The following is a 22,306-nucleotide window of genomic DNA, read 5'->3' on the forward strand; positions in this document are numbered from 1 at the left end:
GTTTCCAAATAACCACCTCAACCAAAACCTAATACAGCCAAAAACATTTATTCCCCATGATTATTAACCTAGGAATAAAAATCCCTACCAAGCTTGCAATTAGGCTAGCTGTCTTCAGAGTGGGCAACAATGTACTCATTAGATTTCTGAACCTATCAGATTGAGAGCCTTTGATTGCTGCGGTTTCCTCGGGTGGGTTCTCAACTAGTCTGGCAGGACAAAAAGGAAATTAACAAATACGTTTAAATTTCACTTTCCATATCATCAATGCCAGCAGAGAAGAGGGATGTACCAAAGCTCCACCTAGTCCAGGTGGAAGGAAGCCAGCATATCTCTCAGAACTGATGCATACAAGCTATATCCTCTCCCTGCCTGCACACCCATACTGAGGTGGTTACAGCAGGGATACAATGGAGGCAAGGGTGCTGCCCTGCCATTATTTTCTGGAAAGACAGATTCTGACTCTGTCTATGAAAACTCCTTCGGCCTTGTTGAATGGGTCACTGGTTCTCTCAGAAATTCAAACTCTTGCTGGAGCAGGCTTCTCTTTTTCATTTCTCCTGAAATTGATGCCTTAGAACTCACTGAGCTTTTTCAGGTCACATTAATAGACCAAAGACCTATCTAAGAAGAAAACGGTCACCTACAAGCATCTAAAAGGTGACCTACAATGGACTTGGCCATCCCTGTCCCAGCTTATGACTCTCTCTAACCACCATAAGTGAGAAAAAACAGATTCCGACAGAAGTGAAACACTATCTTCCAAAAAAGGAGTACATTGGGTGCAGAGATACTCTTTCCTTTAAAATTACCAAAGGACTATCTTCAACAACTGTTTTCTGCTAACTACGCCCTTATATAACGTGCCCAATTGACTCCTCTGTTTAAACTGTATATAATTTTTACCATGTAAGCAATTGTTCTCTGCTTACATGCACCGCTCTCCAGTTAGTAATTGTTAATCTATCCCTTTTTTCTAACATCCTTGTTCCACATTCCCTGTTGTAATGTAACTTTCGCTCTCAGTGTTAACTGGTTTACCCCCCTTAGTTTATTGTAAACTGGTACGATAAGACCTGGTCTTGAGCATCGGTATATTAAAAAAAAAGAATAAAATAAAATAAATAAAATAACAAGATTCAAAGAAGCTCGAAAGGAAAGGATGTCAGATCCCTACAAAACTAAGCTCATTTCCTTGTTGAGGAGACCTCCCACAGTGGAGAACCTGTGTTCTTGATTCCTTGGAGGAAAGTATCTAATCTGAGAGAGTAGTAAGAGAGCTTCTGTGATTGTTTTTTGCAGCAAGCCAGCGCCAGTTTCTGCTCTCTGTGAGATTTGCGATTTATGCCTTCATTCCAATCTTTCCTCTAGTAATAAGACACCTCAAAGGGAAAAATTGCCTCCTTGTGTAAACTGATCTTGCAGAGGCTCAAAATTCACAAGTTTGCTACTTGGTGGTCCTATGCACTACCAAAGGCTGTAATCATTGACCTGGTTTTCTTAACTGTCAAGGGTGTACAAGAATGGAAGGGATCTTCTAGGGAAGAATCCTCTGACTAGGGGAAAGAGTGAAAGAGCACCCTTACTTGCACCTTCAGACCAGGGAATGTCCAGGTGTGTCCAGGGAATGTCCAGCATGTGTTTCTGGTGGAAACACATGCTGAAGATTGGATGCTGGTCATGGTTCTACCAGGTTATCAAAATCTCCCGGCTCTTGCTTTCCTTTTTTTGACCAAAGACCTGCTTATCTTGGAGCTTCCCCAGGCTGATCTGAAATCCACTCATGTAAGTGCCTTGCCTGACTCCTAGTAGGGCAAAGGCCAATTCTGCTGGTCCTTACTCTTCAGGGTCTCAAAAGTGTCACTTCAAACATTTGTCTGTACGATAATGGTGTTGGCCATGTGAGCTGCTGCTAGGTCCTGCAGGGGAACTCCATCCTAGACCAAGTCTTACTCACTTATCAGGGTACCTGAGGGCTACTAGCTCTCTCACTTTCTTCATATCAGCTAATGGTGTTACATTGACTGCCTTGACCTGGGCTGCCATCTGAACTAGAAATCCTAGAATGCTTGGTGGCTGGCTCTTGCCCTGAATCTTTTGGTTCTCTATTAGTTTGATTTCTCTTCCTGTTTCAGTTGCCCAGGATTGTAACTCCCCTCTTAACCTAGAAGGCTCATCCCTATGGCATGAGATAACCATGAAGGAGACTTGATGTCCATTCCCTGTAGGAGGCAATTGTGAAAAAACACCTGCTTGGGCTCCTTATAAACTCCCTAGAGAAAGGGAAAAATTGACTTGCAACCTTGTATCAGTGAAATCCCTGAGTGAATTGATTGAGATGCCTGTGGGTCTATATCATTCAGGTCCATTGCCCTAGAGTCTTTGAGCTGCAGAATAGACCATACTTGGGATGGATATGGAAAGAGGAAAATTGGACCCTAGGAGTGAGGCCTTGAGCCCATGACATTGAAGACCATAAAGTCACTTTCTTCTTCAGAGATGTCAGGCTTCCCTATATTCCAGAGACTGGGAAGCACTAATTGCTATTCAAAATAATCATAAGTTAGCATAGGGTTTCCATGTGTGCGTAATCTTAGGCTTTCCTGCTTCACCTCAGCTCTAAATAATTGGACATCTGACTAAAGAAGGAACTTGGTTCCTATATTCCCACTTGTAATGTTTTCTACACAAGTGTTCAATAAAAATTTCAATAGAAAAAAAAGAAGGAACTTGGTTCCCTCTGTGACTAGGAAGCCCTTTACTACTCCTTGACTGACAGGCATCTGGAGTCCTGGTTAGCACAGCCTGATAACTGCCAGTGAGGGATTTAGGATAATACATCTGAGAAATATCTGGTAGTAAATCCCTGGAAGGATAAGAGAGAATGCTTATGTGTATCTATATGGGGAGCTGCTTAAAAAGACATCTTCCATTTCCATGGATATCCTAGGAATAACAGAACTCATGCTTCTACTCTTGCCTTCTTTACAAAAAGAGATGGAGTCCCAAAACCAAGGAGGGTACCACCCCAGCCAAACCCACCATTCTAGAATACTTCCGGAAGGCAGAGTTAGTGATACTGAGCAGATTGAAGCATCTGAAATGGCACTCCAAGCAGAACTGGAATTGGTTATGGGAGGACGAGATTCTGATAAGCACCCCTTGCTGGTCTCTGAACTTTGGTTCCTAAACTTCCAGGGTCATGCCAAAAGATAGTTCTTTTAGAAAAGATAAAACTTTACAACAAGGTTGAGATTGTCAAGGCCATCACTCTGTGGGGGAGCTCCTGAGAAGCATAGCCATAAACTCTCTGGCCCCCATCTTGAACTAGCCCTGACCAGGCCAGATGGGGGCTCTGACCAAAAGGAACTTCCAACATTACTTATCGCCACCTTGTGAGACTCACCAGCCATGACTCTTTCTGAGAGCTGTTGGTTTCCCTAAGGGAAGGTTCAAGACCGCCCTTCTCTGGTCATCGTTACCTGTGGGCAAAGTCATTATGGCCTCCTCTGAGGGATGTCGTACCCAATGTAGGAGGACTTGAGTCATGAAGCAATGAAAACAGAAACTAATGGAGAGAGGAAAAAAAACTTTAAGTAAAGATCCAATCTTTCTATTATGGAGGTCCCTGAACATTTTGCTTTCCTCCACTGATTGTGATCTTAAAAGATTAGATCAATGGCCCCTCCACAACGATCCAATACGCTATCCTTCTGTTCCCTCAAAGTCTTGGTCACCTTAAGGCTGGAATCAGGTGTCACGCACTAAGGCGATCCCATCTCTAATTATCAGATGTAGTGGAAAGCACTCAGTGGGGATGGAGAAATCTATAAGCACAATTCAAACAACAAGTCACCCAGTAAGATTTAAATCCATTGATTGTGTGCACCAATCTTATTCTTTTTTTATTTATTTTTATTTTTTATTATTATTTGTAGGACCTCCAAGTCTACAGTGTATACAAATCACTCACTGCTTTTGCTCATGTCCAACTTTATTTTATTTTATTATGTTAATTCCTCTAAAAACTGTACCCGAACTTCAGGGACTCCAACTTTTCTTATTCAGTTTTTCTATATCAGAGGTCACTACCAGAGCAGTCCTAGTAAGCAACAGTCTTAACCACGAGAGCATAAAACAAACTTCTCACTTATCTCTATGTTGTCGTCATTGCCCCGACATGGATCCACGTTTCGATATCTGCATCAGGGGGGTCCTCTTTATATATTGGAAACTCTTCTCGTCTTTAGTCAGCAAGACTGCTCTCAAACAAAAGCTCCACACACTGCTACCTACAATCTACCTTGCACTTTTTAATTTTCATTCAAAGTAACATGGTGTCAGCTCAGCTCTTATACCTTCCTACGAACGGAAATGACTTCACCTTACAGATCAGCTGAAACGTCTTCATCTTAAGAAGACAGGTTCCAAACATTCACTCATTTGCTCTTCTACTATCAGATTAAAGAGTACCAATTGATCACCTCATTTAGCCCTTTAGGTTGCACGGAGTCCAATTTGAAAATCCAAAAATATTCACGTTGGTTAAAAAATGATTGAATATCACCCCCCCCCCCTCTCTCTCTGAAGGCATGACAGATTCCAAAATTGTCCATTTAAATTCCTTAAACTGGTGTGTTTTCTCTAGACAATGGGTCGTCATCGGAGCAGTTATGTTTGATGTTTTAATACAGCTTTTGAGTTCTATTAATCGTGTCCTCATTTTTCTTTTTGTGCGACCTACATAGATTAAATCATACGGGCACTGTAAAACATAGATCACTGAACTCATATTACAATTTGTAGACCCGTTCAAAAAAAATTGTCCAGTTCAAACCCAGGTGTTGCTATACAGGGCCGACTATATTGCTTGTGCACACATCTCACATATGCTACACAGAAAATTGCCTTTCATTTGTTGTTCACAAGGTCCTTTAAGTTCCATTCACAATCAGGCACGAAACACTCTATCTCGAATGTTTTTGTTCCTCGCAAAAGAAAACCTTGGAAGATCGCTAAATTTTTCTTGTAGAGACAGAATGGACCAATGTTTCTTTAAAATGCCCTTAACATCCTTCACATGGTTTCTATAATGTAGGACACAGGTTAATCCACTGTCATCTTTTCCAGATTTATAGTCCAACAAAAGATTTCTATTAGCGAATAGAGCTCTTTTGTATGCCTTCTTGATCACAGAACGTGGATATCCTCTCCCCAAAAACTGAATAGACATCACTTTGGATTGGGATTTGAACTCGGCCAAAGTAGAACATATTCTCCTCAGACGTAGAAATTGACTGATAGGCAAATTGTCTTTCAATTTCCTCAGATGACAACTGGAATATTGTAGGAACTGATTACGATCTGTTTTTTTTTATGATAAAGTGTAGTCCTCAACCCATCCCCTTCTCTGATAATAATAATATCCAAAAAAGGCACTGAATATTTATCATATTGCATCGCAAATTTCAAAGACACATGTTGACTATTTATCCATGTCAAAAACTCTTGTAATTCCTCACACGATGATGTCCAGATGAAAAAGATATCATCGATGTAACGTCTCCAGATTATGATATTCTTAAACCATGGAGAGGGATACAGAACATTTTCCTCAACAATGAGCTACAAACAAGTTTGCTACATCAGGGGCTACAGTTGCCCCCATTGCCACTCCTTGAACTTGGAAATAATAACACGATGCAAACATAAAAAAATTATGAAACAACACCAATTTCATTTTTCTTTTTCAGATCCCACTCCACCAGGGAAATCAGCCAGAAGGTTGTTGCCCTAGGAGCCCACTCTACTATTTATTTATTTATTTATTTATTTATTTATTTATTTAAATACTTTTGATATACCGATGCTCAAGACGAGGTCTTATCGTACCGGTTTACAGTGTAACCAGGGGTAACCAAATAAACAGAAGATAAAGTTACAATGAACAAGTGATTTACAGTTCAGGAGAGTTAAGCGAAAGAAATCAGTTTAACATAACAAGATCCTAACAAGGGAAACTAACGTACTAACGTAACAAACGAGGTAAGATACGTGCTTAGACATTGGTCTGCTCTGTAGATCAAACTGTGGTAGATCAAACTATGGAAATGAGACAGCATCCTGTTTTCCTAGGAGCCCTGCTGCTGGACCCGCCAAGTGAATAAAGTCACTGGAGACCCCCAGTTCTTGACCCAATGGTGTGGGAATTCAGATCCGAAATTTGGATCCCAAGGGGAAGAGAGAAATCAGCCTTATAGGATTGTTGCCCAGAACACCACCAGCACTTGGCCTATGCTCCACTGGGAACCTGGGCCTAAAGCTTTCCTGTAAGTGGTCTATTCCTAGCTGAAACACCAGTCCACACATTTGCACCATCTGTTGGAGACAGAGAAATACTGAAGAGCTGATGGCAGCACCAGACCTTTTTAGGGGGAATGAAGTCAGCTTTGAGCTATTATTCTCTGTCTCCATTTGCTGGCAGGAGGGCATAACCCCATCATCTAGACTGGCATGGATAAGGAAGCTGAAAGTTAGTACAGTTATAGCTGCAAACAGTAGCTCATAAAGACTAGATATTGGATAAAGATACCATCACAGGCTGTTTAGGCCTGTGCTTAAGGCCAAAGATAATATATTATATCTTTGAATCAAACATAGCACCCTCTGCTTTTAAGCTGGTGATCTTCCAGATCTCTAGCCCCAAGACTGCAAATTTTAGCAGCAGGCTGAGTATAAGCACAATGCATGCAACTACTGGGAAGCCAATGCACTAAGCTATGCCAATGTATACAAATGTATCAACAAGCATTAAAATGCAAATTATGCACGCTTACATTTATTTAACTATCATGAATATCAAAGTCTTTGCAAAAATAGGCAATGAGCTGCATAATTATGAAAATCTAATTATTACATGTGAATGCAAAGCAAAAAAATAACATGCATTAAAATGCACAAATATAAGTGCAGGCCCAATTATTGCAAGAAACTTAAATACAACATAAGAACATAAAAACTTAACTATTCCTCCTTGGGAAGAATAGTTCAGTTTTTGTGCAATACAGCATTATCACTAATGTTACCATGCAGAATTTATCCTTTACATAGGCCTGTTAATTAACATTTTGTACATCAGCCTCTGAAATCAGGCAGCAACATTTTTTGATACCTGAAAAACAGACCACAACACACTATTAGACAGCTCACAGCAGAAAGAAGTAAAAGAATCGCCTTTATTATATTCCAAACAATTAAAAGAGGGAAACAATATCCAGGATAAGCATTTATATGCCAGTCCCAATGTATATTTCTGATTATAAAATAACCCAAAACAAATCCTTCATATTGCGTGTATAACTTCTCTTAACTGGAATTCCTCAATTCTCTAAATATAGAGTATAATGATTCAACTGTTATAAAACAAAAAATATTTATGGAAGGAGAGGAACGTTTCATATGCGATAATCACCAATCCCCAACAGGGTGAATTGACTGTCAGTCTAATCATCAACGAACCTCCTCCAACCAAAGTGTATGATCAATGTGCAAGCATTTTTGTGAAAGTGAATTTTTCATATGTGTATCCTTTAAAACATTTATCGTTTCACTTATTGATAAAAGTGAAGTGAATCACTCTAAAGTTCACAATATTTTTTCAAGAATTTTTGCAAGTGAACACTCCTCGCAACCTTGTAGCTAATCCCGGTGAGGGGTATATAGCGATGGTTTCCAAGCAACCTAAAACGGCATGATAGGCAGTCTCTTATGGCTTAAACAAAAGCTCATGCAACACCCCGACTTATCTGATGGTTGTGCGGGTCACCCGACGCGGCCACGTTTCAGGTCCACTCTTGGACCTTTCATCAGGGAAATTCGTCCTCTTACGATATCTCGTCGGTTTAATGTTGAGCCATTGCCTGCTAGGTTTGTAGCATGAATCTTGCGATTCTATCCAAGGCTAACAACGCTGTGGGCTAACGGAAGTGTCTTATTTAAACTGATTGCTAGAATAGCTGCGTGACCAATCTCCAACAAGCTCTGAACGAATGACGTGTCCAACCAGACGGCCAATCAAAACCAGACTCCATTGACAGCTCGGTTGATGATTGCGGGTTATACAGTGAAACTCCAATCTAGTAGTTCATTCAACCCTGCAGGAGCTTGTGCCTGCAAAGTGAAGATCCAAAAGGCTTCTCGTTTATTTAACAATCTTGTCCGATCCCCACCGCGGCGGGGAGGTTGAACTTGATCCAAGATTGTCCACTTTAAATCCGAAAAGCCATGACTGAACTGCACACAATGAGACACAATTGGTGCTGTTAAAGTTGCAGTATGTAATTTTGACTTATGTTCATTTAACCGAATTCTGATTTTTCTAGTGGTCCTGCCAATGTATGTCTTAGGACAAGGCCTCGTGTGTGTACTAAATCAATCAGTTGCTACTTCTGCCATAGCTGCTTCCATCCGCTCACATTGGTCAGTTTTAGCGTTACATGAAGTTTTTAAAGATCTTCCACTGATAGTTACCACACGGGGCAAAAACATTCGTGACACATTGATACATGCAGTGACCAACAGCCATGGTGGCGAATTGGGAGGCAGTCATAACTCATGTGGACATTGCCCTCATTGTCCACAGAGCATCAATGGAGATACATGGATCGATCCAGTAACAGGCTACAAGGTTTTTCGCAAAACCCATACTACATGTGAATCAGACCATGTGGTTTATGCCATTGTGTGCTCTTGTCCTAAGACATACATTGGCAGGACCACTAGAAAAATCAGAATTCGGTTAAATGAACATAAGTCAAAATTACATACTGCAACTTTAACAGCACCAATTGTGTCTCATTGTGTGCAGTTCAGTCATGGCTTTTCGGATTTAAAGTGGACAATCTTGGATCAAGTTCAACCTCCCCGCCGCGGTGGGGATCGGACAAGATTGTTAAATAAACGAGAAGCCTTTTGGATCTTCACTTTGCAGGCACAAGCTCCTGCAGGGTTGAATGAACTACTAGATTGGAGTTTCATTGTATAACCCGCAATCATCAACCGAGCTGTCAATGGAGTCTGGTTTTGATTGGCCGTCTGGTTGGACACTTCATTCGTTCAGAGCTTGTTGGAGATTGGTCACGCAGCTATTCCAGCAATCAGTTTAAATAAGACACTTCCGTTAGCCCACAGCGTTGTTAGCCTTGGATAGAATCGCAAGATTCATGCTACAAACCTAGCAGGCAATGGCTCAACATTAAACCGACGAGATATCGTAAGAGGACGAATTTCCCTGATGAAAGGTCCGAGAGTGGACCTGAAACGTGGCCGCGTCGGGTGACCCGCACAACCATCAGATAAGTCGGGGTGTTGCATGAGCTTTTGTTTAAGCCATAAGAGACTGCCTATCATGCCGTTTTAGGTTGCTTGGAAACCATCGCTATATACCCCTCACCAGGATTAGCTACAAGGTTGCGAGGAGTGTTCACTTGCAAAAATTCTTGAAAAAATATTGTGAACTTTAGAGTGATTCACTTCACTTTTATCAATAAGTGAAACGATAAATGTTTTAAAGGATACACATATGAAAAATTCACTTTCACAAAAATGCTTGCACATTGATCATACACTTTGGTTGGAGGAGGTTCGTTGATGATTAGACTGACAGTCAATTCACCCTGTTGGGGATTGGTGATTATCACATATGAAACGTTCCTCTCCTTCCATAAATATTTTTTGTTTTATAACAGTTGAATCATTATACTCTATATTTAGAGAATTGAGGAATTCCAGTTAAGAGAAGTTATACACGCAATATGAAGGATTTGTTTTGGGTTATTTCATTATCATTGTAAGAATCCTTCTTAACTTTGATTTGGTGCTCATTGATTATACATTTATTTCTGATTATAGACATAGAAACATAACAGCACAAGAAGCCCATATGGCCTGTCTACTCTAGACTGTCCATCCACTAGAGATGTGAATCATTTTCCATATCGTCTTAACGATAGAAATCGTGTGGCAGGAGAAGAAAATCGTGTTTGGCACGATTATTTCGTTGAAAAATCGTTAAAAATCGTTTTTTCCGATTAGTGCGCACTAACTCGAGTTAGTGCGCACTAACTCAAAATGATACAAATAGACACTTTCCAGGTCACTGAAGGTCAGTTAGGAATGAATATGTGTTCCTATTGGCTGGCAGCCCTCTTATCTATTGATGTTACCAAGGTTACCACTGAGGTGATGGTTGGGGGGATGGGAAATGGAACTGGAAACTCATGAACACCAGCAGAAAATGAAACAAAGTGTTCACACTTCCCAGGTCAGTAAAGGTCACTTAGGAATGAATATGTATTCCTATTGGCTGGCTGTGCTCTTATCTATTGATGTTACCAAGGTTACCACTGAGGTAATGGTTCGGGGGATGTGAAATGGAAACAGTTGGAAGCTTGACATGTGATGATCAGCACTCACGTGACTAGAACTTCTTTGTTTATTATTTTTGTTAGCAGACACGTGCATGTTGAATTTGCCAATCACTGTGCATTTTAGAAAGGTGGTCCTGGCTGGAACTGTACACAGTTCAAATATATGTAATTGATTGTTGGTAAGTGTATTTTTTAAGTAGCCACACTGGCACAAGTATGTTTACTTTTCCTCCTACTTAACTCACTAGCTCAGCTTTGTAAGAAGGGCTTCTCTGCTTGAGTGAGGGTCAGGCAGCTCCCCCCTGTCTGTGAAGCCAGCCTCTCACTAGTAATGCAGGGAGGGAGCTGTCTCAGACTTCACCATCCTCCCCCCCCCCCTCACCCACACACCATTCACTAGCTGGGACATGGGGGAAGTCAGGAGTGAGGGTCAGGCAGCTCCCCCCTGTCTGTGAAGCCAGCCTCTCACTAGTAATGCAGGGAGGGAGCTGTCTCAGACTTCACCATCCTCCTCCCCCCCCCTCACCCACACACCATTCACTAGCTGGGACATGGGGGAAGTCAGGAGTGAGGGTCAGGCAGCTCCCCCCTGTCTGTGAAGCCAGCCTCTCACTAGTAATGCAGGGAGGGAGCTGTCTCAGACTTCACCATCCTCCCCCCCCCCCCTCACCCACACACCATTCACTAGCTGGGACATGGGGGAAGTCAGGAGTGAGGGTCAGGCAGCTCCCCCCTGTCTGTGAAGCCAGCCTCTCACTAGTAATGCAGGGAGGGAGCTGTCTCAGACTTCACCATCCTCCTCCCCCCCCCCCTCACCCACACACCATTCAGTAGCTGGGACATGGGGGAAGTCAGGAGTGAGGGTCAGGCAGCTCCCCCCTGTCTGTGAAGCCAGCCTCTCACTAGTAATGCAGGGAGGGAGCTGTCTCAGACTTCACCATCCTCCCCCCCCCCTCACCCACACACCATTCACTAGCTGGGACATGGGGGAAGTCAGGAGTGAGGGTCAGGCAGCTCCCCCCTGTCTGTGAAGCCAGCCTCTCACTAGTAATGCAGGGAGGGAGCTGTCTCAGACTTCACCATCCCCCCCCCCCTCACCCACACACCATTCACTAGCTGGGACATGGGGGAAGTCAGGAGTGAGGGTCAGGCAGCTCCCCCCTGTCTGTGAAGCCAGCCTCTCACTAGTAATGCAGGGAGGGAGCTGTCTCAGACTTCACCATCCTCCCCCCCCCCCTCACCCACACACCATTCACTAGCTGGGACATGGGGGAAGTCAGGAGTGAGGGTCAGGCAGCTCCCCCCTGTCTGTGAAGCCAGCCTCTCACTAGTAATGCAGGGAGGGAGCTGTCTCAGACTTCACCATCCTCCCCCCCCCCCCTCACCCACACACCATTCAGTAGCTGGGACATGGGGGAAGTCAGGAGTGAGGGTCAGGCAGCTCCCCCCTGTCTGTGAAGCCAGCCTCTCACTAGTAATGCAGGGAGGGAGCTGTCTCAGACTTCACCATCCTCCCCCCCCCCCCTCACCCACACACCATTCACTAGCTGGGACATGGGGGAAGTCAGGAGTGAGGGTCAGGCAGCTCCCCCCTGTCTGTGAAGCCATCCTCTCACTAGTAATGCAGGGAGGGAGCTGTCTCAGACTTCACCATCCTCCTCCCCCCCCCCCCCCCTCACCCACACACCATTCACTAGCTGGGACATGGGGGAAGTCAGGAGTGAGGGTCAGGCAGCTCCCCCCTGTCTGTGAAGCCAGCCTCTCACTAGTAATGCAGGGAGGGAGCTGTCTCAGAGTTCACCATCCTCCTCCCCCCCCCCTCACCCACACACCATTCACTAGCTGGGACATGGGGGAAGTCAGGAGTGAGGGTCAGGCAGCTCCCCCCTGTCTGTGAAGCCAGCCTCTCACTAGTAATGCAGGGAGGGAGCTGTCTCAGACTTCACCATCCCCCCCCCCCCCCTCACCCACACACCATTCACTAGCTGGGACATGGGGGAAGTCAGGAGTGAGGGTCAGGCAGCTCCCCCCTCTCTGTGAAGCCAGCCTCTCACTAGTAATGCAGGGAGGGAGCTGTCTCAGACTTCACCATCCTCCCCCCCCCCCCCTCACCCACACACCATTCACTGGCTGGGACATGGGGGAAGTCAGGAGTGAGGGTCAGGCAGCTCCCCCCTGTCTGTGAAGCCAGCCTCTCACTAGTAATGCAGGGAGGGAGCTGTCTCAGACTTCACCATCCCCCCCCCCCTCACCCACACACCATTCAGTAGCTGGGACATGGGGGAAGTCAGGAGTGAGGGTCCGGCAGCTCCCCCCTGTCTGTGAAGCCAGCCTCTCACTAGTAATGCAGGGAGGGAGCTGTCTCAGACTTCACCATCCTCCCCCCCCCTCACCCACACACCATTCACTAGCTGGGACATGGGGGAAGTCAGGAGTGAGGGTCAGGCAGCTCCCCCCTGTCTGTGAAGCCAGCCTCTCACTAGTAATGCAGGGAGGGAGCTGTCTCAGACTGGTATCAGGGTTAGGGCACTGGGTGCAGGAAGATCACAACACTCCTGGTATTAATAGGGATAGGGCACTGTAAGAGATGACTGTAGTAGATTGAATAAAGATCTGATGTTTCTGCTCTCCTCACACCAAACAAAAACAACACACAAGCAGAGAAGCCCTTCTTACAAAGCTGAGCTAGTGAGTTAAGTAGGAAGAAAAGTAAACATACTTGTGCCAGTGTGGCTACTTAAAAAATACACTTACCAACAATCAATTACATATATTTGAACTGTGTACAGTTCCAGCCAGGACCACCTTTCTAAAATGCACAGTGATTGGCAAATTCAACATGCACTAGCATTTCAGGTGCCTGCTAACAAAAATAATAAACAAACAAGTTCTAGTCACATGAGTGCTGATCATTACATTACTTTTTTTGTCAAGCTTCCAACTGTTTCCATTTCACATCCCCCCAACCATTACCTCAGTGTTAGCCTTGGTAACATCAATAGATAAGAGCACAGCCAGCCAATAGGAATACATACATACATATTCATTCCTAAGTGACCTTTACTGACCTGGGAAGTGTGAACACTTTGTTTCATTTTCTGTTGGTGTTCGTTAGTTTCCAGTTCCATTTCCCATCCCCCCAACCATCACCTCAGTGGTAACCTTGGTAACATCAATAGATAAGAGGGCAGCCAGCCAATAGGAACACATATTCATTCCTAACTGACCTTCAGTGACCTGGAAAGTGTTTATTTGTATCATTTTCAGTTAGTGCGCACTAAATCGAGTTAGTGCGCACTAACGGGGAGTTAGTGCGCACTAACTCCCGTTAGTGCGCACTAACACAATTTAATGATTTTTAACGATAAATCGTTAGAATTTCTATTGTATCGTGTTCTATAACGATTTAAGACGATATTAACATTATCGGACGATAATTTTAATCGTTGAAAAACGATTCACATCCCTACCATCCACCCTACTAATTTAGCTTTACAATTCCCGCCACTCCCTCAGAGATTCCCTGTATTTATTATCCCATGCTTTCTTGAATTCAAATACTCTTTTTCTCTCCACTGCAAATGTAACAAGGCGATAGCTAAAGCCAGAAGAATGCTGGACTGCACAGAGAGAGGAATATCCAGTAAGAAAAAGGAGGTGATAATCGCCTTGAACAGATCCTTGGTGAGGGTTCACTTGGAGGATTGTGTTCAGTTCTGGAGCCCGTATCTCAAAAAGGACAGAGACAGGATGGAGGTGGTCCAGAGAAGTTTTATGAGGAGTGTTTGAAGGATCTGAATATGTATACACTGGAAGAGAGGAGGTGCAGGGGAGATATGATACAGACCTTCAGATACCTGAAAGGTTTTAATGATGTGTGAACTTTGAACCTTTTCCATTGGAAAGGAAACAATTGAACTAGGGGTCATGAAATAAAACTCCAGGGGGAATGACTTAGAACCAACATCAGGAAATATTTCTTCACGGAGAGGGTGGTGGATGCCTGGAATGCCCTTCTGGAAGAAGTGGAGAGGACGAAAACAGTAAACAAATTCAAAAGGGCATGGGATAAACACACTGGATTCCTAAAGGCTAGAGGTTGGAGATGAAGAAAATGGTGCAACTTGCATGGAGCAATGGTTACTACCCTTAACCAATTAGCCTTGTTGCTTTGGATGCAACTGTAATATCACTCTCCGCTTTGAAACTGGGGGGGGGGGGGGGGAAAGGGGAATTGGATTTAGGTGACAGCCAATGTTGGGCCCCGACTTTTACAGTTTAGGGTATTGTTATGCAGCCATTAGGGAAAAAGCACAGGACTGCTTCTATCGCCAAGTCCAAAAGCAAAGCACATTCAAGCAGTATTGTCTGAATTATCAAGACGTCTGATCACCCCATAAAAATGCTGCCAACAGCAATTTTGTCATGGTTTTGCAGTTGCTTGTTTTTCATTGTAAATATTATTACCCTTAACATAAGTCTTGGTGGTAACCTGCATGGAGCAGCAATTACTACCCTTAACAGAAACATGGGAGTAATCTGCACAGAGCGTTAATAACTACCATAAGAAACTTGCTGGGCACAGACTGAATGGATCATTTGATCTTTTTCTGCCGTCATTACTATGTTACTATGGTATGCCTCTACTAGGAAGCCATTCGATGCATCCACTATCCTCTTTGTAAAGAAATATTTTCTAAGATTACTCCTGAGTCTGCCACCTTTCACCCTCATTTCAATACCCCTCATTCTAGAACCTCCTTTCCATTGAAAGAAACATCTCCTGTGCATGGAAACTTTTGAGATATTTAAATATCTGTATTATATCACTATTTCACCTTTTCTCTAGGGTATCCCCATATACTTTAGAATGAAGACCACTGATCATTTTAGTAGCCACCCTCTGAACTGACTCCAACCAGTTTATATTCTATTGAAGGTGCGATCTCCAGAATTATACACACTATTCCAAATGAGGTCTCACCAAGGACCTATGCTGGGCAATATCACCTCTTTTTTATTTTGCTGATCATTCATTCTCAATGTAGCCAAGTATCTTTCTAGCTTTTGCTGTTGCTTTATCCACCTATTTGGCCACCTTAAGATCATCAGATATAATCACCTCCAGATGCTACTCTTCTTTCATGCTTAGAATTTCAACTCCAATATTATACCTCTCCATTGGGTTTTTGCATCCTAAATGCATTACTCTTGCATTTTTAGCATCAGATCTTAGCTGCCAGACCCTAGACCATTCCTTGAGCTTCGCTAGATCCCTTCTTAGGCAATATCTCTTTTTCCTCATCATCTTCTACACATTCACCCCTTCACCTCTGAGTCTCACAATGCCACTTTTGCACTTCCTTCTACCACTAACTTGCTTAAAAATAAGTCTTGTCCCCCCTCCCTGTTTTAACGTATTTGCTGTTTTTAATTCCATTTGGATTTTTGCATTTCTGACTACTTTCCAAGTTATTGTCCCCTGTCTTTGTCTTCTTCTCTTCTTTTGTAGTTTAGGAATGCAAACCTTTTCCTTCCTTACCTTTTCAGCTACCATAGTGGCCTCTTTCTTTTTCCATTTACTTGCCTAATAAGAAGGTTAGTTACCCTCATAAAATGTCCTTTTATTTTTGCCACTATTGCTTCCCTTAGATTTTCTTATCCTGCTAACGACTCTTTGAGGTATTTCTCCATTTTAACAAAGCTAATTTTCCTGAAATCTAGGACCCTTGCCATTGAATGAGCCTTCATGTCCTACACTCTAATAATGAATTACACCATCTGGTGAGCACTGGATCCCAGATGATCATCCACTACAACGTCAGAGATACTGTTCCTGTTCCCATTGATAAGCACCAGGTCCAGTATCGCCCCCCCCCCCCCCCCCCGGTATAGATTGTGTTATCAGTCGATAGAAAAATCTTCCTGATGACAAATCTAGAATCTGCTGCTTCTGGAAGACTTCACAGCCATCATGTCCCAATCAACGTCCAGCAGATTGAAATCCCCTAGCAATAGCATCTCCCCTTTCATAGCAATTTTGTGAATACCCTCCATTAAATTATCCATTTCTTCAGTCTGTGGTGGAGGTCTGTACATTACACCAATATAAATATTCTTCATTGAGAAATGCAATTAGGATATTGGGTATGAAGAATGACCTACTTCCTTTCAGCTCTTTGGAATTATAGTAAAGGTGATATTTTGTATACTAAGAACGTCTGCTGGCATGTTGCAGCCGTGCTTTCAGATGAGCTCTGTATTCCAGCCTATGAGTTCCAGTTCCCACTAAGAAAGTCCACTTTGTGGATATTTTCTGGCAAGATATAATGTCTATACCGTGGAGCTTGCATTCACATTCTCTACTTTTCCACAGTTATTTCTGCTCTTTTCTTGTGCTGTGCATTGCAACAAGAGTAAATTTCTCTGGTTTCCCTTATGCCTGGGAAGCTCCCATTATTTTCTGCGTGTGGAGGGGTTTGTGGGTGGGTTGGACCGTAGTTTTTATTTTCTATTCTTCCCATGAAGAATCACGGAATCCATTTTATTTCCTTTTACTCTAACTCAGTTACATTGGAATGAAAAATGTCTCAGAAAAGAGTTGCAAAAAAGTCACATTTGGAGCCATTGCTTACCACTTTTAAAGAAACAGTATATATCGATAGCCACACAATTTATTGCAGCACTTTTCTGTTGAAAAGAGGCATTGACAGTCCTTTCCTATAGAAGCATCTGAACCCACTCTCCACACCTTTCATTTGGTTCCCAAATTCGTACCTCTTTCTCACAATCACTCTCACAATTATGCATTACCTGAACCTACTTAGCACACACGCACTCCCACTCCTGCACTCAGACCCATCACTGATACGCACACACCCACTAAAGCAATAACGCTGCTACTGTTTTCGTAGTGCTACTTTACATTCACAATACTGTATAATGGTGTATGTATGTATGTATTCAGGTAAAATAAGACCCTGCCCCAATCTACGTACATACCTGAGGCAACAGAAAATAATGTGAGTCATAAAGGAGTGCTAGTGGGAGAAGTGGGATTCGGACTCAGCTTCCCCTGGCTCTTAGTCCACTGCTCTAAGTATTAGGAAACTCCTCCTTTATAAAAAAGAAATCACAAAGGAGGCCACATAAACTATGATAGGTGTGCTGGAAAACCTAGATTTATAGCTAGGGCTGAAACTACAATTTTGGCCTCTCATTTCTTCGTTCGTTAGGATTCAGGTAGATCCCTATATATATAGAGATTTCTTAGCAAGAATATAAAGATGCACGGAAAGTCTTCTGACTTCTTTACCTGCCGTAAATTGTCAAGGCTGTAATCCTCCTTGCTGACATCTAGATTCACAAAACAAATCTGTAAGTAAAAAAGTGAAAAAAACATTAAGAGTTTGAGTGTTACCAAGTGTAAAATAAATGCTCAAAATGAATAAAGCTGAAATATTAACAAAAGAGGTTTATTAATTATTTCAGATTAGTACAGCATTCCCCCATCAAATTGCACAGGGGGATATTAAAGTAAACTCCTGAGGCAATGACCAATAAATTGATAGGCTCAAGGCTAGTGAGTGGAAGAAGTGGGATTCAAGCCCTGATTTTCTGGTTCTCACCCCATTACCCTAACAACTAGGTTATTTCCTTTCACAGAGCGAACTTCACAAAGATCAGATAAAAAATCATTTTCAGCTGTGTCTTGATTTAAATCTGTATCACTATTCCCATACTGGGGCAGATTTTTAAAAAGTACGCCCGCGTGTACTTTTGTTCGCACGACCGGCACAAACAAAAGTACGCCGGATTTTATTACATATGCGCATATCTTTTAAAATCCGGGATCGGCGCACGCAAGGCTGTGCAAATTCGGCAGCCTGCGAGCGCCGAGCCGCACAGCCTGCTTCCGTTCCCTCCGAGGCCGCTCCGATTTCGGAGCGGCCTCGGAGGGAACTTTCCTTCCACCCCCCCTGCACCTTCCCCTACCTAACCCACCCCCCCGGCCCTATCTAACCCCCCCTACCTTTAATCCAAAAGTTACACCTGCCGGGCCGGCTGCTGGTGCACCATGTTCCTGTCCGGGGGCTGGTCCAGAGGCCGCGGCCACGCCCCCGGGTCGGAACTTATGAGCACAGGAAGTGATTTTAAAAGGGGCTACAAGTGTAAATGTAACACACTATCCCAGCAAATTTAAAAAGCTATTTATGTATTTGAGTATACTTACATGAGAATATCCTATTGACAATTCAATGGCATATATTGCAGCAATTTTCAAAAGCCCACTTACACAGGTAAAGTGCATTTACACATGTAAAACCCAGTTTTAAGCACTTAAATGCTTTTTTAAAAGCAGGTTTATACTCATTAAAATAAAAAAAAAAGTATGTGCATAAGTTCTGATCGCAGCGCTCCTCCACCCCCCCCCCCCAAGTATGCCGCTTCCCAGTTCACATAAAAGTGCGTGCATAACTGTTTTGTACATACTTTCATGTGTACAGCACCCAAAGCTACTTTATGACAGCCATTTATTCTCATAAAATTGTTTCATGCACATAAATGGCTTTGAAAACCAGGCCCTTACTGGAGAAAAACAAATGAAGAAAACGACATCCTTTGTTTTGTATTTTTTTTTTTTTTTAAAAGATGACCATCACTTAATGAGCTCTCCTGTCAGGTTCAGAATCACATCTCAAGTCCGATTTTTTTTAAATGTAATTACTCAGCTTTCCAAATCAGAGCTCAAGGCAAGTTACAGTCAGATTCAATAGGTAGTTCCCTGCCCCACAGGACTTACAATCTCTGCCGGTAACTTTCAAATTGCACAGAAATGTAAAGTTTGCAGGTATTATTTCCCCCGCAGACTTTATGCCAATTTCCAAAAGACAAAAAGTTGAAAATTGACTTGGAAAAATTACGTGCACAGACCTGTGCCCTTGGAATGCTTCTCCTATCAGTGCATATATTTGCGCTTCTAGTGGCACTATGCATATAGGGGTAGATTTTAAAATGTGCCCGCGGGTGTCCATGTGCGTGCGTTACCCGGCGCGCACACATGGACGCCCGATTTTATAACATGCGCGCGCAGGTGCGCACATGTTATAAAATCGGGGGTTGGCACGCACAAGGGGGTGCACACTAGTGCAACTTGCGTGCGCCGACGCCCGCGGTCTTCACCCGTTCCCTCCCAGGCCGCACCAATTTAGGAGCAGCCTGGGAGGGAGCTTCCCTTCCCCCTACTCTATCCTTCCTTCCCCTTCTCCCAACCTTCCCGCCCCTAGCCCTATTCTAACCCCCTCCCCCATTCCTTTAACTTACCGTGGTGCCGGCACGCGATCCCCCAGCACAGTGGCAAATGGCCGCTGTGCCGGGGACCTCTAGCTCCGCCCTGCCCCTTTTTCGAAGTGCCGGGACATACGCCTGCCGCCGGGCCTTTTTAAAATAGGCCCGGAATGCGTAGGCGTTTTAAAATCTACCCCATAATGTTTTGTGTAGATAGGGAAGGCGATTCGTAAAGCCCCTGTTTCTGTATGAAAAACAGTGCATGGAAATGGTTTTGAAAATTGCACTTTAAGTCTGTACCTAAGATAATGGAGAGCAAGGAGACCTGCTGAAGGTCATGCGGAGGGTCAGTGGGATTTGAACCCAGGCTTTCCTGCTTTTTAATCTACTGCTGTAACTGCTGGGCTACTCCTTCAGGACTGCAAACCCTCTGGAAAAACTCTACTGGAACTTTAATTGACTACTAGTACTGGCAATGGCATGTGCAATATAAAGCTAAGAAAAGGAGCAGTAATCTGGCTTGCATGACCCTGCTTTTTTTTTTTTCTTCAGTTTTGTAAGTCTTCTTTAACCTGGCTTGCAAGTCTTGAATTTTCTGGACTGACCAGGTACCTTAAGGGGATGTAATCCACTTTGAAGCACTGAAAAAAGTGCAAAAAGCGGAATATAAATCTAAATTTTAAAAAAAAATATATGTGAAAATTTGATATATGTTGACTCATATTTTCTTGGCTTATCATAGTAACAAAACATAGTAATGATGGCAGAAAAGGACCAAATGGTCCATTCAGTTTGCTCAGCAAGCTTCTAAGGTAGTATCTGTTGACCTGTGCAGGCTATCCCCATGTTAAGTGCTGCTCTGTTCGGTTATCCCCAAATCTTATGATAACCCATAAAAATTTACTAATAGCAACATTTTTACTGCGGGGTGAGCCTTCTTGAAAATTCAGACAATGCTGCTTAATATTCTTTGCTTATGCACTTGGCATAAGAAGCAGTCCTGTGCTTTTTCCCTTATGCCTGTGTATCAGTACCCCAGACCATAAAAAGCAGGGCCCATGTTGGTTGTCATCTGAATTCAATTCCTCTTCCACATATACTCCCACCCCTGTCAAAGCGGAGAGCGATGTTGCAATTGTGGCAAAAGCATGATCGCTTATTAGTTAAGGGTAGTAATCCAATGCCTTCTAGTAAGGATAGTAACTGCTGCTCCATGTGGGTTGCCCCATGCTTATCTGTTCCCCAGCCCATAAAAGTTGGGGCCCCTCATTGGTTATTGCCTGAATCCAGCTCCTCTTTTCCCCTGCCATTGAAGTAGAGAACAATGTTGCATTTGCATCAAAAGCATCAAGGCTTATTTGTTGAGGGTAGTAACCACCACACCAGTAGGTTACCCCCATGCACCCGTTTCTTCATTTCCGTCCTCTAGCTTTTAGGGATCCACAGTGTTTATCCCATGCCCCTTTGAATTCTTTGACTCCTCCAGAAGGGCATTCCAGGCATCCACCACCCTCTCCATGAAGAAATATTTCCTGATTTAATTCTGAGTTGTTCCCCTTAGTGTTTCATTCTGTGACCTTAGTTCTACTGATTTCTTTCCAACGGAAAAGGTTTGAGGTTCATATATCATGTAAAATGTTTCATATATCCGAAGGTCTGTATCATGTCCACCCTGCACCTCCTCTCTTTCAGTGTATACATATTTAGATCCTTAAGCCTCATAAGTCTTCTGATACTGACCCCACATTATTTTGGTTACCATTCTCTGGACTGCCTTCATCCTGTCTAATATTATTGAGATACGAGGTCCAGAACTGAAAACAGTACTCCGTGAGACCTCACCAAGGTCCTGTATAAGTGGATCATCACCTCCTTTATCTTACTGGTTATTCCTCTCTCTGTGCAGCCCAGCATTCTTCTGGCTTTAGCTATCGTCCTGTCACATTGCTTTGCCACCTTCACATCGCCAGACACTATTACCCCAAGATCCCTTTCTTGGTGTATTTCACATCAGACTTTCACCCCCATCATATACACCTCTTTTGGATTACTGCATCCCAGATGCACGACTCTGAACCTTTTGGAATTGAATCTCAGCTGTCCAATCTTCGACAACTCTTCAAGCTTTTTTAAAGCCCCTTTCATTCTTTCTACTCCTTCAGGCATGCCCACTCTGTTGCAGATTTTAGTAACATCTGCAAATAGACTTACTTTACCAAACTTTACTTGATCCAATTCTCTAGTCACCCAATCAAAAGAAATCAATCAGATTTGTCTGCAGGACTTTCCCCTTGCTGAATCCATGCTTCCTTGGGTCCAGTAACTTACTGGATTGTAGATAGTTCACTATCCTTTCTTTCACTAGAGTCACCATTAATTATCCTACCACTGAGGTGAGGCTAACTAACCTGTAGTTTCCAGCCACCCCTCTGCTACCACTCCTGTGAAACAGAACCACAACCGCTCTTCTCCAACCTCACAGCACCACTCCTGTTTCCAGGGATTATTGAACAGGTCTTTCATCCCGCCCCATGGCTTTGTCCACTTTCAGTTTCCCTACCTCTTCCCATACATTCTGTTCTGTAAAAGGT

At 43.3% G+C, this 22,306-nt stretch overlaps 1 protein-coding gene across 1 annotated transcript in view; it reads right to left on the reverse strand.

Moving 5' to 3' along the window:
• Positions 1 to 22,306, reverse strand: part of SPHKAP (SPHK1 interactor, AKAP domain containing) — a 281,946-nt gene that overhangs the window by 79,379 nt on the left and 180,261 nt on the right. Inside the window, 1 exon segment of the mRNA XM_029617349.1 lies at positions 17,743 to 17,802. Within this exon segment, the coding sequence (XP_029473209.1) occupies positions 17,743 to 17,802 (60 nt within the window).

The sequence above is a fragment of the Rhinatrema bivittatum genome, chromosome 9 (genome assembly GCF_901001135.1).
Source record: "Rhinatrema bivittatum chromosome 9, aRhiBiv1.1, whole genome shotgun sequence".
NCBI lineage: Eukaryota > Metazoa > Chordata > Amphibia > Gymnophiona > Rhinatrematidae > Rhinatrema > Rhinatrema bivittatum.